The 9,697-nt window shown below is 44.4% G+C and overlaps 1 protein-coding gene across 1 annotated transcript in view; it reads left to right on the top strand.

The window, feature by feature from the left end:
• The window catches only part of ERCC6 (ERCC excision repair 6, chromatin remodeling factor), a 46,305-nt gene that overhangs the window by 12,247 nt on the left and 24,361 nt on the right, over positions 1–9,697 (top strand). The window contains exons 6-7 of the mRNA XM_018574790.1: positions 3,007–3,165; positions 4,859–4,994. Coding sequence (XP_018430292.1) covers positions 3,007–3,165; positions 4,859–4,994 — 295 coding nt within the window. The remainder of the gene's footprint in view (positions 1–3,006; positions 3,166–4,858; positions 4,995–9,697) is intronic.

The following is a 9,697-nucleotide window of genomic DNA, read 5'->3' as shown; positions in this document are numbered from 1 at the left end:
CATAATTGTCGGGATCCGCTTCAGCTGCGGCGTCTCAGTATATAATGAGCTACAGCTCGCGGTATACTGAGCTTAGGGTGACGCGAGGACGCTAGTTTGTGTCCTCCCGTTACCCTTAGGAGGACTCTGGGGAAAAGCCCTAACCGCATAGTTCTCCTTTAAATAGTACAGACACCAATATACTCACAATAAGGCCCTATTCATATCTGTAGGTTTAGGTGCGATTAGGGATTCCTGCATCAGAAACGTGCGTTTTCCTGCAGCAGAAATCCCTAATCTGGCGTTTACAAGTGACAGCTGTCACCTATTCAAGTTAATGATCAGGTGATAGCAGCTCCATGTAAACTCCTGCACACCGCATGTAATGGAATGTGATATGATCACATGCGGTTAGAAAACACTCTCCCTGAATGCACAATCGATGCGTCCAGGGAGAGTGATTGATTCCTAACTGAATGTAAACATATCACGTATCTTTACATGCGGTGTGCAGGCGTTTACATGCAGCTGCTGTCACCTGATCGGTAACTTAGGTGACAGCTGCCATTTGTAAACGCCAATTTAGGGATTTCTGTTGCAGGAAAACGCAAGTTCCTGACGCAGAAATCCCTAATTGCACCCAAAATAAAGATGTGAATGCAGCCTGTTACACTTCTACTCTCCCCCCCCACGTAAAAAAAATACAACCCCTGTACATATATATACACACGCACACACACAACCCCAGTCCGTGCCCCCCCAGCCCAGACCTTACCAATCAATTCTTCACAATCCTTTCGGCCAGCGTTCACTGAAAGAGCGCTGGCCGCAAGGATCCGAGTGTCGGCGCAGATTCAGCAACACAGTCTGCATCCGACAGAGATGTAGACCATGTCCGCAGCTGCGATCCCTCCTGTCAGCTCTCTCTCCTCCCAGCCGTTGTGTAGCTGCAGCGGCCGGGAGGAGCGGTTACCTACAGGACGGGTCGCAGCGGTGGGGACCTCAGCACTGCCTGCCACGATCCCCTCCGCAGCTCATCTGACGGCACCATCTCCCTGCCCCCGCACCCTTCGGCGGCCAGCAGCTTCGGGCATAGGTGCCGGGACGGGCCGAACACAATCAGCCTAATGTCCGGCCCGCCCCGGCCCCTATGCCGAAGCTGCTGGCCGCCGAAGGGTGCGGGGGAAGGGAGATGCCGGGAAATTGCCCGGTATGGCCGATGGCCAGTCCGGCCCTGCTGGCTGCCAATGTAAAGAAACTATTCGCACTGACCGCCAATGTAACGAAAGTGTTCACAATGACCGCTAATGTAACAAACGTATACACCATACACATGCTTAAACTTACCTTGTTCTTGCAGTCGTCGGGCATTTTTTCTTCCTTAGCAGGGGGGGGCGGCGACATTGATTTGCATATGAATTAGTCGCGATATTTACATATGAATGGGCCACTGCTTATTGATATGCAAATCACCGCGGCCCATTCATATGTAAATATCTCGGCCGGGGCAGGGAACAGGAACAGCGCCAGCAGCTCCGGAGACAGCACAGAGTAGAGACTAGAGAGAGCTGGGGGAGGAAGTGTTTTTTTGGCCTCCCCCACCAGCTCCCTCTAGTGTCTACTGTGTAGTAGTGACGGCTCTGCTAAGAGCCGGCCATCAGGCATAGCAAACAGGCCCGAACACAATCAGGTTGATTTGTGTTCGGGCCGGCCCGGCCCACCGGGCAAGTGCCCGGTTTGCCCTATGGCCAGTCCGGCCCTGGTTACAGGTTTTTTTGTGTGCTGATGTCCAATCATCCTGTAGGTGGCAGTATAAGGTTATGGACTTGCTGTGTCCCTTCATAGGACAGTGGAAAGCAGGAATCCCCAGCACTCAATGAATAGTATTCAAGTATTAAACGTCCATTTATTCGGACATGTTATCACAAACGAAAAACCAACATTTCGGGGCCGCACAGGGTCCCTTCATCAGGGTGATAATTGTCACATTATCACCCTGATGAAGGGACCCTGTGCGGCCCCGAAACGTTGGTTTTTTGTTTGTGATGACATGTCCGAATAAATGGACGTTTATTACGTGAATACTATTCATTGAGTGTTGGTGATTTCTGCTTTCTACTGTTGATGTGCACGGTGCCATTTGTGATTATCACTGCAAGCACCGTCCTTGCAATTTGGGCCAGGAACGTTGTAATGAGTGCAGAGGGACCTTCCATTTTCTACCTCAATGGGGCAGACATGCACACACTTTCTTTTAAACTCGCCAAAAAGTGCATATAAAATGGTAAATCTGCATATCTCGATATATGGATGATTTCCTTGAGAGGTTTCCATTAAAATGTGCTCCAACTCAGTAGTTGGACCACTCCAAGTTGGTCCTTACACCCCCCTCTACCACCACCACCACCATCATCACTAACCCCCCTCCCAGGTAATTTTTACTTATAAAATCCCCAATATATAATATGAGCTTCTTAGTCCTGAAGTACAGTGAGCACAACCTGCATGATAACACACCCATCCCCCCCAAATGAAAACCTTAGCTCATGGTAAATGGGCAACATGACGCGTTATGCTTAGAAGACTTCCAGTGCTGGACAGGCCAGGAGGAAGCTAGGGATAGCGCTGGAGCATGGACAGGGTAAGTAAAGCTTGGGCACCTTTTTCTTCTATATAGGAGAGTGAGACCCAAATATTAAATCGATAAATGTGGAGTTACACTTTAAATTATTTCCTGAAGTTTTAGCAGCTTTTATTTCAATGCTATGAAGTCTTTAAGAAGGTACTACAACCTAAAAGTATTTTTTTGTTGTTGTATATGTTTATTCCAGTATTTTATTTTTAATTAAATTTACATTTTGAGAGAGAGAGAACACAGTCAATCAGGATTTAAAGTTAACGTCCATATAACTGGTTATTCTTTACCTCTCTGTGTAACTCTTGCATGGTTGTTCTAAAAAAAAAAAAATGTCCTTTTATGAAATCTACTGAGGCTTTCTTTTTTATGCGTTTTTTCCTTCCCTACAGGTACCAGCAGACAGGTGTTCGTTGGCTCTGGGAACTGCATTGCCAGCAGGCAGGAGGCATTCTGGGAGATGAGATGGGATTGGGTAAAACTATCCAGATAATTGCTTTTCTGGCAGGCCTGAGTTACAGCCGGATAAGGACGCGAGGCTCTGATTACAGGCAAGTGGCTGTCCTGTAGTCTGCCAGTCTGAGCCTGCCATGAATATTTCATCAGAATTATTACAGAGAGGGGGCGTACCTGCTGAATTATTCACCGCATTTCAATTAGATAGTTCCTTGAATTCGTTTAGTGAAGGTGGGGGGTGCTTTGAAGGCAGTTTATGACAAGGAGGGGAGTTGTAGGGCACAGGAAATTAAAGAGCTAACACTAGTAATTAATTCTTGGCTTGTGCATCTGTGTCTGAGATTCAGTACATGTCTTTCAGCTGACTGCTTGATTCCCAGGATACCAAGTCTTTGGCCGTAGAAATACGGACATAACACTGAAAGACGCAGAGTGAATTCAACCCTTGGGCAAAGAAAGCAATGATGCGGGGGTGCTTTACTATAATAATTTTGCCTTGTAATTTGTTTTCTTTTTTAAAGTGCATAAACGTAATTTTTTTGTGTGCACATGATATGTCATGTATCAAGTACAGCAGATAAGCATGATGACAAGTTGTAAAGACAAATTGAAATTTGCATTCATACACTACTTTGTTCATTAAAATATATCAAATGTTTTTTGCAAAAATAAGTGTGCCGTAATGCAAGTGACGGGGCAAGTTTCATGCCAGCTTATCTGGGTGGCCTTGGATTTGTCAAGTGTTTTGTTTTTTTTGTTGTTTTTTTTTTTTTAAATCTGTGCAACTGATTTGTGACGACAATTCCTAATGCATAAGTCAAAACAAAACTTTACCTAAGAAAAAAAGTTTCCAAGCAGAAATACTTTATTGCAGAAGAGACATGCTATGCGCAGCTCTGTGTACATTTTAATTATGCCTGTGTGCCAGGATGAATAAAAGGAGAACTATTGGGAGAGTAAATTACACTCTTCCCAATAGTTTGAGCCAGCGTGTTACACTGCAGCTGTCACACGCCATCTCTATAGCTCGAGAACTGAGCGATCACAAACTTCTGATCATTCAGCTCATGGTTTCTCCCTGCAGAGGGAGGTGACTGTCAGTCACTGCTCCCTGCAGGGATTCCCCCCTTCCCTCTCTCTGTTCCTCCAGCACTCACTGAACGGACACATGGGCACTAGAGAGGCCAACAGTCAATCAGGCAGCAGGGTGGATTCCAACAATATTCTAGCCTGCTTTTTCAGTTTGGGGTCACAGGAGTACATTAGTAAAAGAAAAATAGGTTTGGCTTTAGTTCGCTTTTAAATACCATGCGTATGAGGTATGTCATCCTGGCTTGGCCAGGCAAGGGGGCCAAAGATGCTAAACCTAGAAGAACAACAGGTGAAGATGTCAGTGGTACCACCCCTCGTCCAATCAGAGAATGCCTAGTATTTACTTATGAAAACACAGCAGAGATGAATTTTCTCTGCTCAGCTCCAATACAGGAGTCAGAAGATCACTTTAAAGCACTGCTGTAGTGCCAGCTACAGGATCTTTGTGGCCATTCCAGGTATAAAATATATATATACTTGCATTAGGCCAAGCTGGTATATATAAATAAGTATATGTAAACCTGGCGTTCAGCTTTAAAAACCCATCTTTTAATGTCAGGACTTATTCTGCACCTATCTAGAATGTATGTATTTCCTTAAGACATTTTGGTGGGAACATTGTGAGATAAACAAAAAAACGATAAAGTTAGTTATACATTTTAGTAAATTGAGCCCTTTTTTAATATTTGTTTACAGATATGAAGGACTGGGTCCCAGTATTATTGTGTGTCCTGCCACTGTAATGCACCAGTGGGTCAAGGAATTCCATGCTTGGTGGCCTCAGTTGCGCGTAGCTATACTTCATGAGACGGGGAGTTTTGCTGGGAAAAAGGTGAGAACATTGTTTCTTATATCTTCTTCAGTCCATCTACTGAATGACTAGAATATTTTTTTACAATATTTAGATATATTAGAGTGGTTCCAAAAATGTTATCAAAGCTTCATTCCTGTTAGACTTTATTTAATGGGCCACTTTTGGGTACCATGCTTTTTTACATTTCCAATTTCTCCTTGTCATTTTCCCTCAAAGTGCCTTTATTACATTGTGATTCACCTGCATTCTTGTTTAACTTCTCATACCTTGCCCAGATAGCACAAGGTATGAGAAGCAAAGCTCCTGCCTTACTTCCAGGCAATCGCCAACATCAGCCAGGCTTGTGTTATAAATAACATTTATTTATTGGGTCTTCCTGGAGCCTCCTAAAATCCCAATGGAAAGAATGGGGTTGACTTACTAAATGGGTAGAGACTTTGCACTTAGCAAAGTTAATATTCAATTCCTGCACAAGGGTGTCAACACTTCTTCCCCATAGATAGTATACCTTAGAACTTACCTTACCTCCTCATAGAATGTCAATAGGTTTGTCTGACAAGAACGCTCTTTCATAAATCCATGCAGGTTTTTACTTATGATACTGTTATCACATTAAAATGTTTGAATATAGGCCCTTAACATTCACTCAAATACTTTGAATATTATTGGTGTGTGGCTGACTGGCCTGTAGTTACCTGGGTATGTACCTTTCACCTCTTAAGTGTCCTTACAGATGGGAACAATGGTCTTGCTCCGTTCTTTAAGGACTCACAGATGTAAGCCTGATCCTGTAGATTTATCAGTGTTAAGTTTTGTAGCATCTTTCTCACTTCCATCTCTGTTAGCCACTGGGCCTCCTCTAGTCTGTTCTTCAGATTATATTTTTGCTGCTCTAATTGCGCTTTTGCATTTTTTTTGTTTTGTTATATTCCTTGTATTGCTTGAATGCCATTGATGACTTTTCAATCTTATGCTTTTTAAAGGACAGTTTATTTTCATTAATCTCTAAACTCTAGAGTTTAACCATTCTGGTTTAACTTTTGCTCTTTTAAATTTATTAAAGAAAAACTGGTGAATATTGTTATTTAATATGGCCTTAAAGCACTACCATTTGTCTTTCATCTTCATTGTCAGGAATATTTAATCTCATTTAATATAATTTAACAAAGATCACAGCTTACTAAAGTTGGCCTATTTGAAGTTTATTCTTCTTCTTGTCGTTCCTACCTCTGCTTCTCCAAAAAGACCACAAACATGATTACCCCATGATCGCTATTTCTCACTTATCCACATCTCTGATTAGTTCTGTAATATTAGAAATCAGTAAGTCCAACAGAGCGATAGTTCTAATTGGAGTGTCCACCATTTTTCCATTAAATTCTCTTGTAGAAAATGTTTGCGGTGATGGGCCTTTGTTGAGCGTGTGGTTCCGCTTGAACTACACTTTAAAATAAGTGGGGGGTCAAACGCCTTGGCTGCCATATCTGACTGCCTTCTAAAATTGGTTGTTAATTGGCGGTCTCTGGCTTCAAAACTTTTTTGAGTCCCTAACCTGAACAGCTACCCAGCTAGTGAAGTCAGAATTCCTGATCGCCGTACTTGTTGCAGGTCAGTGGCTAAGTCCATTGGATCATCAAAACCAGTGGCGGACCTAATAACCAAAGGGCCCCGGTGCAAGATTTTATCTTTGGGGCCCCCCTCCCAAGACTGTCTCTAATGTTGCAGTAGCGTGCTGGACTTACCTGAGACCCTGCAGAGCATACCATAGATGCTGCATAGCCCACCTGAGACTCTCTACGGTGGGCTCTGCAGGGTCCCAGGTGGGCTGGTCTGGTCGTCGGGGTCCCTTTCCCTGTACATCCTCCTAACTCTTCTTACCTGCTGCTGCTGGGACCCGGAATCCTCCACTGTCACCTCTGCCATGCTGCCCTGGTACAGCTGATACCCATGTAAAAGGCTGCCCAGACCCCTCACATGGGTACCGGCTATTCCCCCCTTGATGGCGGTGTTCTATCAAAGTTTGTGACTACGCTAGAATGCGTGACCGGTGACGTGGTCACGCGTTTTAACGTAATCCCGCCCAGTTTTTTTGCGTTGAAATGTGTGACCGCCAATAGGTGAAGCATTCCAGCACTTTCCCAGCTGCTCCAGGGCAAATCGGCATCGGCGATTGTATGAGCAGGAGAACCAATCTTCCCTGAAACAGCTGATCGGTCCTGAAATGTCACTTCTATTCACAAAGTCGGATAGAAGTGACATTTCAGGACAGAACAGCTGTTCCAGGGCAGATCGGTTCTCCTGCACATGCCATTTGAGATGCCAATCTGCCCTGGAACAGATGACAAAGCGTTGGAATTCTTCACCTATTCCACCACCAAAAGACCGGGCGAGATTACGTTAAAATGTGTGACCACGTCACCGGTCACACATTGTAACGTGGTCTCAAACTTTGATAGAACAGAGGCTCTATTTGTAATAATTTAATCAGATAAATAGATTATAATAGGGAACATTACAGTGTAATATTCCCCATTATAATCCACTTGTCTAATTACATTACAGCACACAACCCTCACCAACAAACCCCCCCATAGGCGCTCGGACTCACCCAGCCAGATCCTCACCGCAGCTCTGTCTCAGGCAGACGCTGTGTGCAGGGGGCGGGTCCTGTGGCTCGCTTCTCCTCTCCCGCCGCCTGTTACTATGGACGCGAGGAGGTGAGTCACAGGACCCGCCCCCTCACTGAGAAGCCTGTCGGCAGTGCGGGGCCCCAGTGTTCTAACACCCGGACCCTGCACTGCCCCATATTGCAGGACCGGACCCCACTGGGCCCCCCACAGCCTCAGGCCCCGGTGTGGCTGCACCGGTGGTAGTTCCGCCACTGATCATAACGGCAGTAATTTTCAGTAGGAGAGGTTTGTAATGGTGATCTACATATTTCTCTCAGTGCATGCTACCTTTTAAGATCACACACTTCGACATATATCACTGAAATACTTTTTGAGACTGATGTTAAAGGCTTTTATTGCTTTATTACCCTTGTTCTTAGCCAGTAGTTATTTCCTGCACTCCCTTACTGTCTTTAGGGAAGTCTGCATATGATGCACTTCTGCTTGGAATTGTGTAGTAATTGACAATTTAAGCATTTAACAAGTCAGTACCAGTTAAAGTAAATTTGAATGAGAAAAATTCATAAGCTGGCGTTGCAGACTTTATTTTGACCTGCGTTTATGCTGACACATACTGTAAAGCCGGTTGCCGGCTCGACCAAAGCGGAACAGACTCTCAGAGTCTGTGTAACCCCTTCCGACTTCATGATGGGATTATCCTGTCATAGGTTGTGAAGGGGTTAACGTCCTTGATCAGTGGGTCACACCCTTTTTTCACTTGCGTACCTCTTGCACGGTGCTTAAAGGGGTATTGTTAAATAAGACCTAAGCCTACTCTAGAGGTCAAGACTGCATAACTGCACTCCTGACTAGTGATGGGCTTGGGCGTGTTCGCAGCTCCACGTGCCGAGCCCACCAGGAATCACAGGCACTGAGACATTTCCCGATCTCTGCAGCTGCGGACCGGGAACATGTCTCAGTGCCTGTGATTGGCGGGCTCGGCACGTGGAGCTGCGAACACGTCTGAGCCCATCACTACTCCTGACCCCAGAGTGCAGGGGTCAGGAGTGCATAACACACAGGGTCAAGATTGTGTAATGCACAGGGGTTAAAAGTAAGTAAAGCAGAGTGCCACCCAATCAGAACACCTCCACCATGATAAAAAACACACACACATAGGAACAAGGTTAGAGCCGTGTGGGCCTGTACTTACAGCAAGGCTAGTGCATATCAGCAGCGACGGTCTGCGGGAGCATGTGTTTCAGGACAGGAGGAGGAAAGCGCACAGCCCCCACCCCCTTCCTGTTCTCTCCTCCTCTCCAACGTTGGCTCTGACAGTGCTGGTGCTGACAATGTGACGTGAGTGAGTGATGACATTGTGTCTGCCATTATTGTTTGTTTTTTTTCCTGTTCCCAAGATGCACTAAAAAAAGAATAACAGATATAAAAACTGCTTTTCCGCAGTGATCTTAATTAATCATTGACTAATGTTTTACAGGGAAAAGTATAAATGATTCCAGACAGAAGGTGTTACCTGGACCCATGTAATTTTTTATTTCTTTGTGTCGTGTTACCTAGTAGTAATACTGAAGTCAGCAAAAATATGACAAAGATGAAGAAAATGTGTCATTTCTCAGGTGTTTTTAGGTTTTTTTGGATCAAGTTCCTGTCTGGTAGTGAAATCACTGTTCAGTAAAGCCACATAATTATACAAAATGCAGTTATATCTAGCTGTTTCTCTAATGAATTAAAATTTAGAGTTTAATAGCATAAGAGGAAAGAAAAAAAGGTAACGATGACCTTTTTAAAAATCTATAATTTTAAGCAGAATTTAACAAATCGCTAGTGCTGATTGTTAGTCAGTTGTCTCTTCAGGCATAATAGGAGATAAATGGACTTGTGAGAGAGGAAAACTGAGTATTCTAATGGTGTTGATAGGAATATAGCCACTAAAGTTTGTAGAGGAGGATTTTGTAAAGAGATTGAAGCTCAGATATGTGAAAACTCTTATTACTGCATGTTTTTTTGTGTTTTTTTTTCTATACGTAATAGTGTTTTCTTTTTTTTCTTCCCCCCCCCCCCCCCCTCTCTGCGGGGGCATGCTTCTTCGGG

This window comes from Nanorana parkeri, unplaced genomic scaffold, assembly GCF_000935625.1.
Source record: "Nanorana parkeri isolate BGI_ZX_2015 unplaced genomic scaffold, ASM93562v1 scaffold3233, whole genome shotgun sequence".
In the NCBI taxonomy this organism is placed as follows: Eukaryota; Metazoa; Chordata; class Amphibia; order Anura; family Dicroglossidae; genus Nanorana; species Nanorana parkeri.
This window is presented reverse-complemented; position numbering and strand designations above follow the sequence as displayed.